This window comes from Schistocerca serialis, chromosome 2 (assembly GCF_023864345.2).
Source record: "Schistocerca serialis cubense isolate TAMUIC-IGC-003099 chromosome 2, iqSchSeri2.2, whole genome shotgun sequence".
NCBI classification, from domain to species: domain Eukaryota; kingdom Metazoa; phylum Arthropoda; class Insecta; order Orthoptera; family Acrididae; genus Schistocerca; species Schistocerca serialis.
Window position 1 is genome coordinate 234,049,133 of NC_064639.1, and position 22,512 is coordinate 234,071,644.

Genomic DNA, 22,512 nt, shown 5'->3' on the forward strand with positions numbered 1-22,512 from the left:
TAGCTGCGAGTATTCCGAAAGAAACTGAACCATTAATTGGCGATGACGGAGCAAAACTAATAGCTCAGAGTTACAACGGTGCAAACGTTATGAGTAGCAAGGCGGATAGGGATAAGATATTAATGCTAAGGCAGCCTCTGATTACGCAAAGCCCGGATCTTTTCTGGTATTTCTTCTTTCTTTTCTAATTCGCCACAGAGATCAAAAGCGTGGCATAGCATTATTCAGAAGAACTTGCCACTTGTGTGTGTCACGTGATGGAACTACCATTCACTAGTAGTAAAAGATGTTTTTGGAAACAGGGATAATCTATTACTGTTATGGAAGTCATTGAAACAACTAGAGCATAAAATTATCATCCATTATTGAAAAAGCTGGTTCATACAAACAAAGACTGCAAGATAACGAAATTATTTTCAGGCTATCATTTTTCAATAAGATAATACCTCATACTGATGTACTTTTTAATCAGCTTCAGAAGAAAATAACCGAACCCACCATAAGAAAACAAGACATCCACAACTTTTATGCGGTAGTGCAAAACATCAGAGATGACATTGATATATCCTTAACGAGATTAGTTTCGAAAATGACGAAACGATGCCTGCCAAGAAGCCACGGATTCTTTGGGCATAAAAAAAGAGATGCTTTGGAGGTGTATCCACACGATACCTTCTGCTTTTCGTCACACACCATCCCATGCGCCAAGAAAGAGGCTGTAACGAAATAGATCAGTAGAATGCTAAACTCGTAAATAATACAACTATACTTATCTCCGGAGTGTAGCCCCATTTTGGCCGTTAGAAAATCAGACGGTAGCGTCCGCCTTGTGCTCGGCCACGACGTATAAATAAAGTTATTGTGCCTCTAAGGACACGGCCGGACATCCTGTAAGAACAGCTTCTAAAATTCCGTAACGTTCAGTAACGCATTATAATAGATTTTTAAACTTTGTACTGGCAAATTGCAGTACATGAAGATAGGTGTAATTACACTGCTTTTGTCTGTGCGGCAAAAAGCTATGCATTCTTTGGTCTCCCGTTTGGTTTAAGCGTCAGTTCAGGCGCATTTATTTCTGCTTTATATCGAGTCTTAGAGCTTGAGTTACTGAGTATGCTAATGATGTGCTGATTGATACCCCCACTTGGTCAGAATACGTAAGTCTCTTGGCTCAAGTCTTGTATCGGTTTTCGGAATACAGCCAATCCAATGAAGTCACATTTCAGTAAGGAAAGTATTAAATTCCTTGTACAAATAATATTACCTCAGGCACACTTCAAGACCCTAAAAAGCTAGATGATATCAGACACTGCCCTGTAACTCAAAATAAGAAACAGTTGAAGGGATGTCGTGGATTAGTATCTTTCTTCACAAAATTTGTACCACAGCAGCTTTTAAACAGTGATGCTCTATTGAAACTTCTACGGAAGAAGCAGCCTTGGTTATGGATCAAGCAACGCCAAACTGACTTTGACAGCATTACAGAAGCTCTTATGTATGTCAATATGTTACATCATCCTGACATGACCCAGGATTTTTGTACATGTGCAGACGCTTCCTTGCAAGGCCTGGATGCTTGTTTGTCCAAATCACTGTCACGAATGGGGATCTTACCAAGGAAATTAGTTTTGCTAGTAGGACCCTATCTGAAGCTGAACGAGCATATTTTATGTCTGAATTGGAAGCTCTGGTTGTAACATGGTCGTTTAAGAAGTTCGAATATTACCTGTGGGGAAAGCATACCAAGGTGTCAGGTTACCCTCCATTCAGAGGCTGTTGCACGCAGCGACCGTTATTTTGAATTGTAAATAATAGATTTCAGCTATCAGTCGTCCTTTGGAATTTTTATTGGCAGATCTAGATTTCAGCTGGAAATTAGCCATTCTCAATGCACTATCGTTTTTGGTTAATGCATGTAATACTTGTATTCAATGAACTGTGGACAAAGCCCTACCGACAGGCATTACATTCATTGACCAAAAATGATAGTGCATTGATAATGGCTAGTTTCTAGCTGAAATCTAGATCTGCCAATAAAAATTCCAAAGGACGTCTGATAGCTGAAATCTATTATCTACAAATACGAAGGTGTACTGCGACCATCAGTCTTTGTCCTTCCTTCTCACCTGTAAACTCTTACACAGGAGGGTCGCTAGGTGGTGTTTCTATTGACAGGAAATTGGTTTTGAAATTGTGTACATCAAAGGTAATCAAAATGTAATTGCTGATGCCTTATATATATACACTTATATTATATACTCACAATGTTTGGAGACACTATGGCGTCTCCAAATGCCTTAGTAAGATAAACACTTATTGTTACTATCCAAATTTAAGACGAAAATTTCTGCAGGTAGTACGGAAATGTGTAGTGTGTCAGAAGGCTAAGGAAAAAAACAAATCAAAACTAATTGAACGATACCCGATATTTACTAAAAGACCCTTGAAGATAGTTTCCTTGGTCGCGGGTTGACCGTATCCACAAGGAAAAGGAACTGTGCGATATGATGCTGCGCTGTACGAAGTTTTCTCCAAATATGTCAAAGAACATGCTGCGCTGTCAGTGACTGTTACCTCCATCATCTGAAGCATTACAACGGATTATCTACCCAGTGGACAAGCCGAAATTATTGTTGACGACCAATGCCTCATACTTTACAGACAACGTTAAACATATACTTGTATTGAGATTTCACCTAGAAGCAAGTCCCATAGGATATTTAAGAAATTTAAGATTCATCCTGACTACACACCCCACAAGCACACAAGGTCGATCGAATGCGGTACTCCAGTCCACCAAATTGTTAACAATCTCCCACATAGCTCAGCCGCCTTTACGCCTACGGAATTACTGTTTGACAAAAGACAAGTAGACGACTGGGAAAAACCTGTACCCAGATCCATAGGAAGGAAATATCGCATAAGGAGAAAATATGCCCGACACTTGTCAGCAATGAAGAAAAGGCTGAGTACAGAAAACAATTGTATGATAGAAAATTTGGACGCGCCGTAGAGTACCATGTCGGACAGCAAATACTCCTTAGGACCCATCCAAAATCGACGACGTGTGGTAAGTTGAATCGCAAGTGGCAGCTGTTGTTCACAGGGCCATCTGTTATATCAAAAATCACTCTCCCAGGTGTCTATAAGTTAGTATACTTAAACACGGATAAGGATAAAGAGCTCTAGCCACATAAAGATTTACGTGAATTTGAGCACCAAATAAAATTTGACACTGATCAAGCACGGCTTTGAGGAATGTATAAAAGGGTATATAACAGACGACCTACTGCCCACTTGAATATACTTATTACGACTCATGTTTAGTATTAAGGAAAGAGCCCGCATCTCGTGGTCGTGCGGTAGCGTTCTCGCTTCCCACGCCCGGGTTCCCGGGTTCGATTCCCGGCGGGGTCAGGGATTTTCTCTGCCTCGTGATGGCTGGGTGTTGTGTGCTGTCCTTAGGTTAGTTAGATTTAAGTAGTTCTAAGTTCTAGGGGACTTATGACCACAGCAGTTGAGTCCCATAGTGCTCAGAGCCATTTGAACCATTAAGGAAAGATTTCAATTTTGCCTGTGTCATGTGTGATGCCTTATTAGAATATAAGTTTTAGTTATGTAAGATTTTTATTAGACGTTTACAGGCAAGAGTAGCTCAGAAAATATTACCCTCTCCGAGCCCAAGAAATTCTTTAAATTGACACTGCACTGTTTAAACACACGGTTGGCATGCGATTAAGATGCAGCTCATGTTAAGTAGCGAAATGGGGTGAGGACAGAACTGCGCATGCGCAGTACCTAGCTTTTAGGTTGACAACCTCTGCGAATGCACACAGCAGAGTGTAAGCCGCCGGATAGCTGCCCAGCTTATCAAAGAAACGTCAAGCAATCTACGTTTGGAAAAACCTTATAATATGAGTTGACTAGCAAGGAAATAAAACGTCTACACTACAATACTAAACTAGATTAAGGAATTAGTAAGAGCTAAGCTATACAGAGGACGAAGTAAATGTTATGTACAGAAAACTAGCACACACTATGATAATATGTACAAGTTATTCACATCTATACAAGTGTCTATTTACACCCTACACGAAATGAGGTATCTACAAGAAGAATAAAGGAATATAAATTAAGTCTTGAATACACTACAAGAGACAGGATTGTGCCCCCCTAAGACAAAACTTTTCTTTGCAGTTGCAAAAAGGTAAGACAAAACTACAACCGCAGTACCAACATGTGCGCCCTTCCAAATCATAAAAAAGAGAATAAAGAATGAACTACGGACTGACAGAAATTGAAGATATAAATACTGGAAGCGTGACGCATTAGTAGCCAGCGAGCAACTATGCACTTAGTTTTAAGTTAGTATTTAAGTGTTCTTCCAGCGAACGATGCAGAGTCACGTCATGTGTAAAATAGGGAACACAATAGTTAGGCGTCTGCTACCGAAGCACAAGGGCCGCACCAAAAATAAATGATTGCATGTATAAAAATATGTGTGAGTGTGATAGAGTGAATGCATGTATGACAAAGCTACAGTACGCCAGATGCATAAAAAAGTTGGACTTAGGGCTTGTGCTCCAGATTCAAAGTGGTCATACCACGCATTACAAGTCCATGCGACAGAGGAGAGGACCACGCAAGAGTTATTACAATACATTTTCTCACGAACACAAGGTATCTCAGCGTTGTTTTACACTTGTTCATTCTCGTAGAGACATATTTGTGCACAACATAATACACAAGAGTGTTATCCTGTAGTAAAATGAAGTATAAGTCACTGACATTGAAGTACATTATTTACTGCCGATGATGACACTTGTATAATGCAATACTGTACTGTCAGAATGTATCACTAGATAGCAAACACAAAGTAAGTTGATCAACACGAATAGATAGTTATCAAATGTTGTACTCAATAGTACTCTCGGATGAACAAAGAATTCCAGTAGTAGAGTAAAAACTAAATGCTCCTTCCAGCAAAACTTATATGTATCATGTGGTAATGTTGTATGCAAATACTTTGTCAATACTGGAAAATGAGTAATGTCAGTGTGAGATGAGACTACGAATACAGACTGCTCACAAATAAATATTCAAAAGATTAATGCCTGGGAGTAAAATGTGATAAAAATAATAATGCAAAAACTGAAAGATGTCATGGGATACAAGAAATGTACGTAATATTAAATGTCTTGCATGTATAATTTCTGAACAGTGTCTATAACTTTTGTATAACATTTAAGAAAAGAAATGTAATCGCAACCTGAAAATGTACTTATACGGAGCATGAGATACGCAAACCCGGAGTGTCAATATATTTTAAAATTTAAATACTTAGGTTATCGTATCAACGATGAAATGTAAAGACTATGTAAAGCTGAATATGTTTTTCAGATCTGCATATGTGAACTAACAACTGCAAATGTGAAGAACTGAAACCCGTAGTTCCGTGTGTTTCTGTGAGAAAACGTATGCCATTGCTGAGCAGTGACTAACGTTTATATCTTCGGTGGACTCGGTTATCGACAAGACGTTCTATCTCAGAGAGGATATGGAAACGACTAAAGGCACTGGAGGCTTGCCTTGAGCCCATTCAAATGTCTTCGGGATACTGATGGAGTGAGCGGCGTTCAACCATCGAAACATGTGAATTATGACAGGAACACTGCCTGGACCGTAGATGATGAACCTCCTCGCCACAGTATCGATGATCCCACTATGCACAAGCCGCAGCACGCCACGTTGAAGCAAGGGGATGATCACTTTTATTGAAATTGTAGCATGATCATGTGCACCGCAACTTAACTGCCGCATTAACAAACTCAAGTGCATGCGCTGGACAATGACGCAATAACATCGGTTAAATTACAAGAATCAGACCACAGACTTTAAATTCAAATGCGCCTGTTGATGCAACCTTTAATTTTTTTTTGTAAATAATAGTAGTAATAATGTGTAAAGTGTAAATTAAACAAAATTAGATATATCTATTTTGTAATGACACGTTCTGTGAGTAAACGAGGTAAACTTGCCCACAAATAGAGGTCTCAGTACCTTGACAAGCCAAGAGTTTTTAAAGATGCAAATACTGCATTGCATCACCACTGTATACTGACATCCAGAGACAAGGATCACGACAGTATACAGTGGGGAGGATGGGAGGGGGCAGTTGTTTAAGTTCTTTAAATGGCCTACACATATAAATAAATATTCGGGCCGTCTCCGTATGACATTGTCATAGGGATATATGGATATGTATGCACTGACAAAAAAATGGAAGAACAAACAGAGCAGTACCTCATTTCTCTTTTTTCACCGATGTCGCTGTCTGTCGGTCTTGTGAGCTGGTGCGAGGAGGATGAATGTAATCGAGATGTCTCAGTATTGTGTTAAGCGAAAGTTATAATATGTGGGAGTCGCAAGTTTTTCAGTTTACTACCGAGTTACGTCCTAATTCCCTTCTCCCGATGCAATGGAGACTTGCATTGTAAAATTCAGCTCTTCCGATAGGAAGTCAACTCGACGAAAGAATAGCCGCCGCAGCTATGCCGGCATTGTTGAACGTCGTTGGGGAGGAAAGCTAAATTACCGAGCTGCACACTAAAACTATGAGACTGACATTTATTTAATCTTGTAAAATGTGCATTTCCAGGAAGACAATTTTTGTTGTGACTCCCCGATAATTGACGCATATACCTCTCTCCGACAGTCAATATGCCTTGCAAATGCAAATGCGGAGGTTCAGTTAAGTGATTAGAACACAGAGGAATGTAACCTGAGAAGGGCTACAAGCAGACATACTACTTAAGTTTTGGTGTGTTCCCACTGCTGCAGTCGAATATCAGAAACTTCACCATTGGGTGTTCTATTCAGCTGAGTTTTAATCTCTTCACTGAAACTCCACACTAGCACTTTGACGATGAATAAGAGAATAAGTAAGACAACACAGCAGCTTCTGTATTCGGAAATGTGACTCAGTGAGTCGTTAGAGTGAAAAATTTTTTTCATCACTTTCCTTAATAACGTCTCGTATATTACTCCTGTGGATCTGCTGGTATGCTTTCTTCACAACCTTTTCTTCCTTACTCTTTCTATTCGATTCTCTTCAAATATTGTAGTACTAAATTCAACGTTTTACACATAAATTGACATGATAACTGGTAGAACAAACACATCTCTGTATTTTAAAATCACTTTCACTCAGTTTTAGGTGTCTGAACTGGGGTATTTCCGTCATGAGTGGTATATCTGCAGCTGTGAGAAACAGTCAAGTGTATAGATAGAATTAGAATATGGAAACATAACTAACATAAAACAATACTTGTGTTGGTATGCTACACCAAATTATAATGGAGAAGTGTTTTCTTTTAGTGTGATTAAATCATGTGTTCAGGTAAAAGCATAAAATAAATGTAGATTACATGAAGTTAACAAACATTTTATTTTTTCCACAATATTACTCACAATGAAAGTAATACAACACATTTACTTTAACAGAAGACAGGAATACTTTTTACAAACAGTTTTGGTACTTCATAAAGAAAAGAGGAATTGAATAATTTGGGGACAGAAGCAAGTCCCTTTAACTGTAACTTAATGCCACAGAGGAGCAGGTCCATGACCCAGAGGACCAGGGTAAGGACCAGGCAGTGGGCCTGGGAGGGGTCCAGGGCCCAACCTCAGGTGTCCCAGTACAGGCAGAGGGCCAGGTCCAGGCAAGGGGCCTGGTCCAGGCAAGGGGCCAGGGCCAAGATGCAGGGGGGCATAACCATGCACAGGTGCATAGGCTGGCAGGGGTCCAGGTCCTAGCCTCAGGGGGCCTGGTCCAGGAAGAGGTCCAGGTCCAGGCAGTGGTCCAGGTCCAGGCAAAGGTCCTGGTCCAGGCAGAATTGGGCCATGCAGGGGTCCAAGTCCATGAAGCAGGCCTGCAGAGCTCATGCCCAGCACTGCCAGGAAAATGGTTGCGGTCTGTAAAGAGCAACAAACATTTAGTAATATTTACCACACACTTCTAGAGTAATGATGTCATAGTTTAATAGGCTTAAGATTCTAGCACATTCTGAAACCCACCTGTCTCAATACCATAGCACATTGCTAGAGCAGCCAAAATAAATTGACACATGCCAGTTACATAATGGAGAAAAATGCAGTAATTTGTATTCTGCATTTGCATCCATCTATGTTGAATTCTTGGATGCATGTGTCAACAGTACACTATCACACAATACAGTGGTTAGGTGGCTGTGCTGCTTCCAGTGTGGTTGTACAAGACAGGATATCGAATGAGGAATTGGTGGGCCATCAATTAACGAAGGAGTGGAAATTGCAAAAAGAAGTGGAGAACAGGCTGTTTGAAGACTTCTGTATCAGAATGGAGACAATAGTGGAAAATGTGAAAATCACTCATGAATCAGATATGACTAATTTCGCCACCTCCTGGGTCCCACATACAAAAATCTCACTGTTCTGAGGCAACAGTGTAAACATTACATTGTTGTCAGGCCAGATCCACATGTGTTTCATTTTTCAGCGAAGTGATAACTAAGGACAAGGGTTGTGCATATCTGTGTAACCCAGAGACTACAGAGGAAACCCAATGGTTAAAACATATGTGTACAACACTCCTGAAAAAGGTAAAAGCCCTGCCATCGTAGGGCAAAGTGATGATGAGTGGTTTTTTGGGGAATGACATGGTGTGATCCTACCAGATTAAGTGCATAAGGGCCAAATTGCCGTAGGAGAGTACTAGCAAAATCTGTCAGGCTGTCAAGGCCAATCATCATGGGAAGTTGTCCTAGGGGGTGGTTTCGATTCACAGAAATGCTGTAGCTTATTCTGCATGTACATCTGCATCTACATGTATACTCTGCAAGCCACCTTACGATGCCTGATAGCGCATAACACTTTTCACACTGGACACAATCAAACTTTGGGCTATCAAATGGTTCAAATGGCTCTGAGCACTATGGGACTTAACATCTGAGGTCATCAGTCCCCTATAACTTAGAACTACTTAAACTTAACTAACCTAAGGACATCACACACATCCATGTCCGAGGCAGGATTCGAACCTGCAACCGTAGCGGTCGCGCGGTTCCAGACTGAAGCGCCTAGAACCACTCGGCCACACCGGCCGGCGGGGTATCAAAGTCTGATGGGAGGCATGCTAGAGTAGTCTGTGGTGTTGCGGTGACCACTGTGCCTGGATGACATAGTGGTCAGCGCATCTGCATCATAAGCAGGAGACCCAGTTTCCAATCCCAGTCCAGCACAAATTTTCGACATGCCCCATTGATACAAATCAATGACGATCAAGGTATTATGATTTTAGGAAAAACAGTGTGTAGTATATTATGCAAGCATCCTGGTTTGTGTAGGAAGACTTTGAACTTGGAATGGGCTTTAATAAGAAGCTGAAATCACCAAACAACAAGAGAAAGGCTGCTTTGTGATAATATCTGGCGAGTGCTGGTGCAGTAGCAGTAGTCTGTGACTCACCAGTTGGTTCATGTTGCTGCTTGTCGTGCTCGTCGCTGTCGACTGTGCCCCCCAAGCAGCGGCGCCGGGTTATATAGCGGGCCGTGAGCCTCTCACCGCCACCGGGAAAGTACCGTAGTGGGGGAGACTACGTCGGAGACCGGTGTAGGCAGGGTGACCGTAAATGAAGCTTTCTAAATTTGCGGAGGGTTGAAGAGAGAGGAAGGAAGCTAACGGGAAACCTTTTCCAAGAGAAGGGAATAGGTGACTGGGCGTCTGATAACGCACAGAGAGTCAGTTAACTTGGCGCAGGGAGAGGCACTGAGGAAAAACACAGTCCAATAATGACAGACAAAGCTTACATTACGCACAACAGTCTATCTAGGAAGTTGAGTGTCTTAGATAGGTAGTAGAAAATTAACACAGGATAAGGTATTAAAGGACAGCACTGAACCTCTAGATATGCTTACGACTAAAAAACAAAAAAAGAAGGAGAAGAAAGGTAAAACTCTAAAACGTCGTGGTCACATGTTCGACTAGTGACCCTCAACGTAAATAAGGAATGGAGCACCTTTCAACGCCTTCCATTAAACACTGAAGTCGTTCTAAAAACTTCATTGTCTCAGAATTTATATGAAAATATTTGTAAGTCTGCGTCAGCCACAAAACTTTAAACTTCCTCTCCTACGCGTTTCACTGTTTATATAGCTCTGTCTCACTGTCATTATGATATTACAAATTTTTAAAACAGTCAAATTGCGTTCCTAAATGCCATAATCCATCTTCTTTTGCCTCCGAATCTGGTATTTAATTTCCTTGACGTTAAAGTCTTTGGTCAAAAATGATTCTTTGCTACAAAACCACAGTATCTGTGTGACTGATGTCTAGTCAGAATCATGAGCGATTTTCCGCTTCACAGATACCATTCTTCTTGCACTGTTAGTACATGAAGTACCTTTAAGCTATCTGATACCTCACATCTTTGGTGTTATTGCTAATTCAGTTAGTTATTAACACTGCAAATGGAAACCTAAGCACTCTCCCATCTCACACGCGGGTGGAAGAACTAGCCGATGCTTATTGGAAAAAACAATAGTTTTTGAAAGATGCCTGACTGACATTTTTCGTTTTAATTAATAATAGCAGTGCTCACAACATAGTACATAACGCAAGTCCTTTCGTGTCAATGAATTATCGTAGTCCTCACAGCATAGTCTATAATGCAACTAACTGGCATCAGCATTTATAGTAGATGTAGGACCTGAATTCCTCTGGCTCCATCACATCGCCAACAGTTTCACCATGTTTTATATCACTGTTTCTGAGATTTCGCGCTGTCATTTTGTAATGCTGTTCACCATAAAGAGTCCATGAATATGCACGTATGCGTTGACATCTACTCGTATAGCCCGAAAGTCAATGAACGATTTATGGCGGACGACACTTCTGGCAGCATAAAAGTGGGCAGATTGTGACACTTTTAGCAGTTTTTGTAACGTAACTACACAGAAACATGTACGTGAAAAATTTCATGATACTACGACAGGGGGAAGTGCCCATAAGTTTTTAATGAGTGAGTGTACAAATACCAATATATGACCTAAACAGTCTAAATGTATGACATAAATTTCAACAAGATGAAAAATCTCCTGATTCTACGACAGGGGGAAGTGCCCACAAGTTTTTAATGAGTGAGTGTACAAATATCAGTAATGTGACATAAATAGTCTGAATATATGACATAAATTTCAACTTGATACGTCGACTCGATCGTGAGTAAAAGGGTTTTGAAAATTTAGACAGACAAACAGACTGACAGAAAACTAAGTGATATTCCGTGTTTACTGGTTGAATTACGAAACTGTAAAATCAGGTCACAACACTTCCATATTACCACAGTCTAAGGAAGATAATTACAGTAAACTGTTACACACATACAAGTTTAGTGGCATGAGAGAAAATAAAATCGTAACACATTTACCACGATATTCTGATCAACTGCATGCTAAATTTAGAAAGAAAGTTGTAACTGAATGTGTGGTGTCACCGCCAGACACCACACTTGCTAGGTGGTAGCCTTTAAATCGGCCGCGGTCCGTTAGAATACGTCGGACCCGCGTGTCGCCACTATCAATGATTGCAGACCGAGCGCCGCCACACGGCGGGTCTAGAGAGACTTCCTAGCACTCGCCCCAGTTGGCAACCATCTATTCTAGCGATGGTTCACTGACAAAATACACTCTCATTTGCCGAGACGATAGTTAGCATAGCCTTCAGCTACGTCATTTGCTACGACCTAGCAAGGCGCCATTACCAGTTACTATTGATACTGTAATAATGTACCGTCAAGACCGACGTTCTTCATTAACGGATTAAAGTTAAGTATTCCACCATCTACGTCCGTTTTTCTAAATTATAATTTCCTTGTCCTGTTCTAGACCTCACGCCAGCCTGCGTGAGCTAAAACGCGTGCCTTTCGGCTTCTTCTTGTATCCCGGTGTTGGCTCTCCTGCCAACCCACAACAGAATGTAAAACATCGGCTTTTCAATAAATCATCCATTAATATCCCTGACTTCATTAACGAGACTTGTTTTCTGCTATTTTAATTGTTACACTTGTTTCTGCTGGTACGTGTGCTGTCATTAAATTACCCCTTTAAGCTAAGGAAATAGCCTCTGTCGCTTTACAGTGACTGAAGAAAATGGTAGTAAAATTTAACTGTTTTACAGAATCGTCACCGCATATAAGTTTTTATATCGGCATATCTTCAGATAGTCAGCTCTTCAAAGATATAGAGAACAGAGGAATAATTCGTATAAATCTACGAGCACATTTTTCCATGTACAAACAAAGCAGCTGTGTGATCAGATCAGGAATACTGAAAGTACGTGTAGCTTGCACCACTAATGATAGCCCCAATCCAAAACACATTACCCCAAAACTACCTGTTGCATGTTAACCTGTGTTGTTTTTTTCATTTCTGCCACGTATAAAGTGAACTGAAATGACATAAGAGCAGAGAGAAGCTATTATATACTCTCTAAGGCAAACAAGAAGGAATGACAAGAAAAGCCTTGTAACACTTCGCTCGGGCGCACGATACTCATTAAAGCCTGTACTATGGTAAGTTGACGGGCTTCACCTTAAGAGTAAGGGATTCTGTATAGATATTGACCCCGTGTACCTAAATGGAGGCAAAATCAGACTTACACCCACTCAGTAATAACAATGATACGTCGAGCAATTCCGGAGTGCAACTACACGTTAGGACGGACGAGAAACAACACAGCAGATGCTACCAAATTGTTAACAATACGGTCGCCAGCCTAATTAGGCATTAACTTAGTTTCTTCCCTGTACAAGTTGATGTACGTTCATACAAAACAATACGTAATAACACTGTATAACATGGTAAATTTTAGAACCAGAAAATCTACTGAACTAATAATTTCACTTTCTGTACTAATATGGACAAGCCATAAATACACAACATTACACTATAATGTTTACTACAAAACTTCTTACTGTCTATTGACCGGATTAAAATCGGGCATAGGTTACCCTAGAAATAGCACTTTCGAAACACACATACAATGTCAATTTTGAAAAAGGTAAAACACTGGTAAATTTTGGTTTTATATTGACTTTAACTTTGCTGGTCAATCAGTTCAGTACACTTCTGAATTCAAATGAATAGAAAAGAAAAAGGGGGGGGGGGCCCTGAAACTGTTATGATCACTGTATTGAAAATTTTGATTATTGAAATCATTAAGCACTCAAGATTTCCAATATATGAGATACTACTCTTTTTGTCTTATTTCCTGCTCATTTAACTACCATTATTTTTGTCTCAAATTAATTACACTTCATTACTAATTCAATTTCAAAATCATCTTCCAACTTTGTCAGACCTTTGGTATTTACCTATATATTCATTAACAACAAAGTTCTTTAAACATCATTCTAACATAACTAGGTCTGCAGGTGATTATTATTAACATAAAATTTAATTCTTCATTTCGGGACATTCGGATTGCACAACATGTGGAAAGGACCATATCTAGGTTAGTTGTGAGGATAATTAAATGATAGGACAGTTCTGGTAAAATTTAAGTTGTTATTGAACAGTATGGAACAAAAGTAACACTGGTCCAGACGAATACAGTACTAAAAGTTTCAACCTGTTCGTATCGATGAGGCGGTTGTCAGGCGGCGAGATGGCGAGGCACAGAGCACACATACAATCACAGCAATGGCTCTTGATGTATCGGCACTTTGCTTCTTAGCGTAGCAATACTTTTCCATTTAGTGCCTATGGAATTTTGCCATGCTGTATAGGCGTCGGAAAAGGCACATCCGAGGCTCAACGAAATCACGTTTTCCAGGAGAGCCTCCTCGATCCGGAACGTGTTTCTCAGATCAATGCCCAACTCCGACTACTACTGCTGAGCCCGTTATGCCGTGCAGTGCCCGTGTGCATTTTCCCGCGCTCGCCTGCCATCCACCTTTTACCGCTCTCCTACAGACAGGGTATTCATCAGAGGTTTTGCATTCTACATATCCTAATACATTGCCTACGTATGGACCAGACGCACAATTACAACTTTGACATCTTACAATAGTTTCAACGTTTCTTACATTTCAATTCTGTTATAATATTGCTTGAAATTTGACATAAACATTAATATTCATATCGAAAATTGTTTACAGTTTCTTTAACATAGTGGCATGAAACAAAAAAGAAATGAAATCAGAACATCGATTACACTAATTTATCGAAAATCAGAAGAAAAAATTATTATATGTACAATAGTACAGCATTGTTGTTGTTACAGCCTCACCTCAAAGTAAATATCCGAATGGAACGAAAATCGGTAGATGAAATGTAGGTTTAGTAAACACAATCGTGGTTGCATATAAGGTGTTAATTTTTATTTTTAGATGACCGGTTTCGACCTTCTAAAGAGATCGTCATCGGTTCGACGTTCTTTGATGACAACAGGAATCGCTGACGTAGAACATTCCCGACTGTGATCAACAGTATTCTCCACTCAAGTACGGAAGCGCTTGCTCCACGCCAGCGATTCCTACTGTCATCAAGGAATGTTGATCTCATGATGACCTCTTTATAAGATCGAAACTGGTCATCTGTAAATAAAAATTAACAGCTTATATGCGACCATGACTATGTTCACTAATCATGTTATAATTTATGTACGCCTGTTTCCCGTTAAATGCCCAGTTGTCAACACTGTGTTGCGAGTGGAGTACAGCGAGAGAATGACAGTGTATCAGTGAAAGGCATCGGTTAACTATGTTTGTACACACACACACTGATTAAAAAGTCGCTCATCTACGGTGATGAAGAATATGCAGATATGGTGCATGTTTGCGCCCGACACATCGAATTTCTGATCATTAAGTGTTAACTAAAGTTTTCAGCACATATTTTGTATTGAAAATGTTATAATGTTTACTAAATGTTGTACATATCTGCACGTGTAAACATGGCAATGTAGTGAACATTAGAAAAAATAAACAACAATGAACATTAAACGTGTTCTGTCTCGGAAGCCGCGCGGGCTAGCCGATCGGTCTGGGTGCCTTGTCAGGTTCCCGCAGCTCCCCCATTGGACGTTCCAGCCCTCCCTAGGGCGTTGGTGTGTGTATTGTCCTTAGCGTAAGTTAGTTTAAGTTATATTATGTAGTGTGTAAGCTTATGGATCGATGACCTCAGCAGTTTGGTCCCATAAGACCTTATCACAAATTTTTTCTATCCCGAAAACAATTCGGAATAGGACGTATGTCCATTTGAAGTTTCTTACTTCAAATGCTCATTTCTGTCATGCCCTTGAATATTGACCAGTGCATCCTTGGACACAGTTTATACGTTGAGAAAACAATGACAGAAATAAAAGAAAGGTACAGGGGTGGCATTAAAATTCATTGACAGTACACCGAAGGAAAAATAAATTAATGAGGAGTGGCAAGAAAGAAGAACAGCGAGATACTTGTACCTTGGAAGCAACTAGCACATGACGGACGAAGCAAGGATGACATTAAGAGGAAACTAGTATAGGCAGGGAGGACATTCCTGAAAAAGAGAGTTCCTCTGTTACCAAAAGATCGGCCTCAATCTGAGAAAGAAATTTGTTAGAAAGTACTTTGTGCAGCGTTTTATCGAAAAAAAGAGAATCGACGCGTTTGAGGCGCTGAGCTGTAGAACGATACCAAGGACTAGTAAGACAAAAAAAGAGTTTCTCTGAAGAATCGCAGGAGAGCAACATGTGGAAAAGACAGGCATGAATAAGGGACAGGATTGTAGAACATCTTCCGACACTAGAGGGAGATGTAGAGGATAAAAACTGTAGGGAAAGACAGAGAATGAAATGCTTCCACCATATACATCGAACCAGTCAGAAAGACTAACGACAGCTTACGTCATACGACCCCAGTTTGACCTGATGCTGCACCATGTTGCCAGCTTCCAGCATTTACTTTAATGCGGCTTTACTTTCGGCTTTTCTTTCTGCATGCTGAACCAATCTTATGTCCGAAGGTGAAAGTATACTAGATTGAGTGTCTGAACGATTTGAGCAGTGATGCGTGTGATTAAGTCTTACAGCTGTTCTCTTAGTCTCCACAAGTGGTCTGAACCCCCTCCCCCTCCTCCCACCACACTTAGACCATGATTCTACTGTCGATATGACAACCCAGTGCAGTTAAGAAAGACGGTGCATTGGACCGGAAACGGTATTACGGCCTATACTTTCAAATATTTAATTATTACCGTACCACACATAATATAAATATGTGGTCTGAAGTCAAGTGTTGTCTATGACGCTCTAATGTTGCAACTAGTTACGGCGTGTGGCACATGATATCTGAGAGTCTACTGTAGATAGGTGTCTAGCTAACACGGTAGCACGCTGCGAGGTAACCGATATTGGACTTGAGATGATAATCGGTGCTAGACGCCTGGGCTATAGTATATCGGTGATTACACAATTATCCGGTTTAGGGTGGATTTTCAGTATCGCAAATCGTCGTACAGAACAACCCACAGCTGTCCAACAGATGAACGTCACGTCGCGCAGTCCATGTGCTCCTCCCCATTACCTTGTTACCTCATGTATTAGTTCGTTGCTTCCCTACATCATGCTGTTTTCAAGCAGTTTTCGTTACCTCGCACATGTTCTTTAATTGATGTCATTTTATACGCGACTGAAGCTAGTGGTTTGTAATACAATGACATAAAGCTATTGCTCAAATAATGATTTCTCAAAAATGCAGGGTGGGCAAAATAAAAGTTGTCTGGAAAATATTTCATCCCCCTTAAGGTAGGACACCCAGCTTACACCATCCATCTTACCTATCTTAAGGTGCATGAAATATTCCCCACGCCAGTTTTATTTTACTCACATTGCATTTTGGAAATGTCAATCACTGGCTCCTTAAAATAAGGTGAGAGTAAAAATTTTTGTACCCCAAGGAACTGTCAGTAGACCACTAGTTTTCGCAACACACCTTAAAGATTCCTCGTCATTTTGTGCACGCGATGTGCACTCGTACCTGATGTATGTCATTAATATTAATAAAACACAACTGGGGGACAGTTTTCTCGCAGAAACGCATGGGAATACGTCGAGAAACATTCAAACAGCTAAGTTAGTGAACTGTTCGAGTGCCACCGTGGTTAAATACCAAGCATGGCAAAATGGGGCTATCCCAAAACGGCGCCAAGGCAGTTCTGCCGCACCACGGGCCATAGATGACAGGTGAAAACCGGCTGTACGGATGTGTACCGCCGAATAGATGCGGAACTATTGAGTGACTGACCATACAGATGAACCAAGGGGCTACCAACTGAGTCCTTATCACAAATTTTTTCTATCCCGAAAACAATTCGGAATAGGAGTATGTTCATTTGAAGTTTCTTACTTCAAATGCTCATTTCTGTCATGCCCTTGAATATTGACCAGTGCATCCTTGGACACAGTTTACACGTTGAGAAAACAAGGACAGAAATAAAAGAAAGGTACAGGGGTGGCATTAAAATTCATTGACTGTACACCGAAGGAAAAAATAAATTAATGAGGAGTGGCAAGAAAGAAGAATAGCGAGATACTTGTACCTTGGGCCTCCGCAGGAGGCGCCTGGTTCATGTACTCATGCCGACTGCTGCCCATCGGCGACGAAGGCCTGACTTGTTACGTCACTACCACAACTGGACATTCACTGAGTGGCGACAGGTGAACTTTTCAGATAATCGCTTTTTATGCTCCTTCGGCATGAATGGTCTGACAGCAAACATCCTGCTACAATTGTCGGAAGGCTGCAGGCCGGAGGAGAGAGCGTAATTTGCTGGGGAATATTTCTAGGGGCATTCCCTGTGTGATCTCGTCACTCTGGAATGCACAATGGAGTAGCACAACTTTGCATCTATTCCTAGGGCCATGTTCACTCCTAAATACAATTTGTTTTTCCTCGGCATGAAGTGATCTACTAACAGGACTAGCAGGACAATGTCAGACAGCTCGCAGTCTATGCGCTTGTTTTGAAGTGCACCTGCGTGGGTTTAACATACTACCCTGGCCGCCGAGCTCCCTGGATGTAAGCCCGATTAAGTTTCTCAGTTGAGGGAACATGGCACGGACAGCCCAATCGAGATGTGAGACCACCTCGATGGGGCTGGCCGCGGCATGGATCTCCAACTGAGAAACTTACCACAGCTGGCCACGACAATAGAGTTGGCATGGCTCCAAATCTCTCTTGCTACCTTCCAGCTACCTTCCAGATCCTCATTAACTCTCTTCCTGCCCGTCCTGCAGCAATCCGCGCTGTTGAAGGTGGTCATTCAGGCTTTTGAAAGTAAGCCATACTAATGAGACAGGACACCACATACCATTCGCAACGCAATCGAGTTAATGGAGCAACAAGTATTGGGGCCTCCGCTCTTCACCTGCAAGGGTCATCACTTTCATCCAGTGTGTAGTTATGTGCGAGTAATTAGGAAAGGCCTATAAACACACTGCTTGGCAAAAAACATGCATGAAGCACCTAGAAGACATGGTCGGATGACATTTTAACTATGTACATGTACATACTATCGGCCAGTATGTAACTAATTAGAGTTTGAAATTCTCCATGACAGGTATAATGGGCACCACAATGCATTAATGTTATCCATGTTCAGAATTGTTACCAGGCCTGGCAGATTATGTGTGTAGCTTGAACAGTATTATAAATTTGAAACGGATCTCTTTTTAGGTCTCCATTTGCCCAGCTGTTGGAACCTGGCAATATCCAGGGTTGAGGGGCATTCAGATGTGGCAGTGGCCATGGGAACGTGAATGCTTACACACCTGTCATCAAGATTCCAGTCGACCACTCTGACCACTAGAATGGGGGATCGCTGTATTATGCACCAAGCACATTTAAACCCTTTGTCGTCAGTGCAACATTCTGTGTCACCCCATAGCATTGGCCAGACTTCAGAATCATCGCCACATGAGTAGGCTACCATTAACCCCACAACACAAACAGTTGCATCTGAGTTGCCATAACCATAAAGCATTGACTACTGAAGAATGTCGTCAGTTGAATTCCATGATGAATTGAGGCTCAGCCTGCAAGGTCTCCTGATCTGTCCCTGTTAGAACATATGTAGGACCGGTTCAAACGTGACCTCTACCCCAATGCCAGTAACCAAGTTATCAATAACTAGTTACAACAGCTCCGGGCCTACTTCCCTCAAGAGACAACGGCTTTACGATAGCCTACTCAATGAAAATAGTGCATGCATCGAGGTGAGAGGTGGTGCAATGCCCTTTTCTATCACTCATTATTATCACTGGCACGTTGGTAATGATTTCGTACTAATAATAATAATAATAATAATTACAAATGATCGATTTTGTGAGTCATAGCACCTTTCAGCGAGAAACAGTTCATCATAAATTATTTAATAGTTAAGTTCTCTGTGAATATCCATTGACATCTTAATCAAAATTTATGGACGATACAGGTTATTATTTACTCTGATGAGGAAATTGCTGACCTTGCAATTCGAATTAGGAATGTGGTTTCTTGACAGTAAAGTTTTCAATGGCAGTGCGATGAACGCTACATACGATGCTGTGGTGACTAGAAATATAGCAAGAGTGCATGGTGAGAAAGTCCCATATCACAGTGATTGTTATCTTCACTCGTTTGATGTATTTAGCTTCACTGGCGGAGAGATTAACTTTACTACCATTGCATCCATTCATAAACACAAAACAGAAACGTTGTCTAAAAGTATAAACCGTGTTCTTGCATAGGACATATTTTCTTTGCTATACTTCTTTTAGAAGTAAGTCATTGATTTACAGATAACTTTGGGACAGGAAGGCTGCGCTTTAATTGGATCTGACTTGTAACTAATTATATATATATATATATATATATATATATATATATATATATATATATATATATATATGATATATATATATGATAAGTTATATTATTTTGGATTCTTTTTTTTATTTGTTGAACTGAATTGAGATGGATGGAAATATTTAAAAATCTGTGAATACATTTAAACCATGATAAGGTGGCATCGGACATATACTTTGAGAATTTCGTCGCCGTAAGAAGTAGGTTCGTGGACCACGTTATTTCTGAGTTAAAGTGAGATAAATACTGAAAATACAGTTTATACATAAAGTTGAAATTTTAGGATCATGGATTAAACAAATAATGAAATCACAATAGCATTAATCATAACTATGATTACTGAAGTGCACTATGCTACATAGATTGGGAATACAATATTAATCACTAGTGATATGTTGATTATCCAAACGTCGGTATCTCGTCCGTGCGCAGTGGAAATTTCCTTATATAATTACTAGTATGCGCGAGTATGCGCCCTGAAGTACGCAGTGACTTTTTATAAAATTAAAGAGTTTAAATTAGAGCGGCCAGTCTAATGTGGGAGGCTCTCCCTCGACTCCATTCCAGAACACATAACAGAAGAAGTAATTAACAAAAGACTAGACATCCTTTCTGTGTCTCACCAGCTATCACATGCGACCGCGCACTTGCATTGGCTTTCATGCATTATTAAACAGGGTTCTCTGATTTAAAAAAAATAGATTTACATGCTATGGCTAAAATGTGCCTTTCAAGACTGAAGATATAAACGTCACCCTCTGATCATATGTATCTTACATGCTATGGCTAAAATGTGCCTTTGAAGATATAAACGTCACCCTCTGATCATATGTATCTTACATGCTATGGTTAAAATGTGCCTTTCAAGACTGAAGATATAAACGCCACCCTCTGATCATATGTATCTTACATGCTATGGCTAAAATGTGCCTTTCAAGACTGAAGATATAAACGTCACCCTCTGATCATATGTATCTTCGTTTTGTCATTGATATCCGTTTTATTAAACAACGGTAAGAATACTCCGTCTGTTTCTGTGAATTGCGACCTTTATTTCCTTTACTGAGTCGAAAAGCTACCAATAACCAAATGCAATAATTCTAACAGTGTTTATCAAATGTTACTCTTCTAAACAAAGGCTTCAGGGGAAGGTGATCAAAGGGGCTCTCATTTGTCATTTGCATAAACAGAGACGTTGATTTGGTTGTTTGAAATGCTGAATGAATTCGGATTAAAAGTAGCATCTTCTCGTGTGGTAATACTTTAGGATGACAGCCAGAATGGTCATTAAATGCTTTAGCCCCGCTATAAATTATGTATTCATTACAGAAAGTCTTTAATAATTACAAAATCTCTGCATTTCTAAGTTAATTACTCGAACAACGAAACTCTTAACGTTTCTTTCATTCAGCAGAATCTGATATTTCACACTCGATTTCACAGTCCATGTAATCCAAGCACACTAATTTATTACATGAAAGAGTAAATCTTTGCTTTTTCTTAACTAGATCCTAATGAGGCCTTGAGGTAATGACTTTCTTTTCAAACGCATACAGGTGACTGACATAGTAAAAGCTAATGAAATACACATTCCTTGCTTTAGAATTAATGCGAAAAGCTTTACCCAAGAATTAAGAAGTCCACTTGAAAAAATGCACTTTCAAGAAGAATTTAAGTAAAATACTCCAAACAAAAAGTAAGCATCAGTTTGGTATCAGTGATGAGAAAAGTGCACCCTCATATTGTTTCTGGGAATGACAAAAGGTATCATTAAATATTTCAGAGATCAGAGAATATAAAAGTTTATTTTTCTTTTGCAGACTGCTGCATTCAGTTAGGTTTGTTGGGGAGGATGAACATTTCTTTCTGTAATATTCTGTTCAAATTTTGTTTGATCACGTTCTGAAGTAAATGTAATATCAAATATTTGAGGAAGTCCTCCTTTACATATTGACAGTAGTGGACCTCTTTATGGAAAGTACTGTACATTTGTGATGACCAGATATGAATGCAAGTTAGTTTTTAGAATGTTGGTTCAACACACCATCACTTCTTTTGCTTGTCTCTTATGCATTAAACTAAGCTCATAAATCTTAAACTCAGGTTCAGATTTTTAAGTTTATACAGAACTTTCTTGATTTTTCTTTATCCTTTCTTCTCTCATTATTTAGGTTTTAACTTGGCCTGCAAAAGGATTCATTCTCCATCCTTCAGATCACTTCGTAACTATTAGTATACTGACATCTTTATTTTCACAGTTCAGGTTGATTTAAGTATGCGCTGATTTATTGGTAAAAATCCTACTGGATGCCTACCTATCTCTCCTGCTCCCCCCACCCACTTGTTAACAGCTGTACTAGACTAATGGCCAGAACGAGGTACCCAATATTATCTTTCAGTGCTCTATTGTTTAAGCCACCAACCACAAGTCACCAATTAATTCAACACAGGTATCTCCATCGTAATTTCTTCCTTCCAGTGTAGTCACATATAATCTATGTACATCTGTACTCAGGCCCAGTGCATTATGTGTCATGTAAGAAGGAGTGATATTAAATAGCACAATACATGTAATACATGAGCAAAAG

General features: G+C 40.1%; 2 protein-coding genes across 2 annotated transcripts in view; both read right to left on the minus strand.

The window, feature by feature from the left end:
• Nucleotides 1-22,512, minus strand: part of LOC126455873 (probable G-protein coupled receptor CG31760) — a 1,325,234-nt gene that overhangs the window by 528,752 nt on the left and 773,970 nt on the right. The window lies entirely within an intron of this gene.
• On the minus strand, nt 7,600-9,534 carry LOC126455874 (tetra-peptide repeat homeobox protein 1-like). Its single transcript, XM_050091634.1, has 2 exons — nt 9,505-9,534; nt 7,600-7,974 (listed from the first exon to the last, which is right to left on the minus strand). The coding sequence occupies exons 1-2, from the start codon at nt 9,514-9,516 to the stop codon at nt 7,600-7,602; spliced, it is 387 nt and encodes a 128-aa protein (XP_049947591.1). The 5' UTR covers nt 9,517-9,534.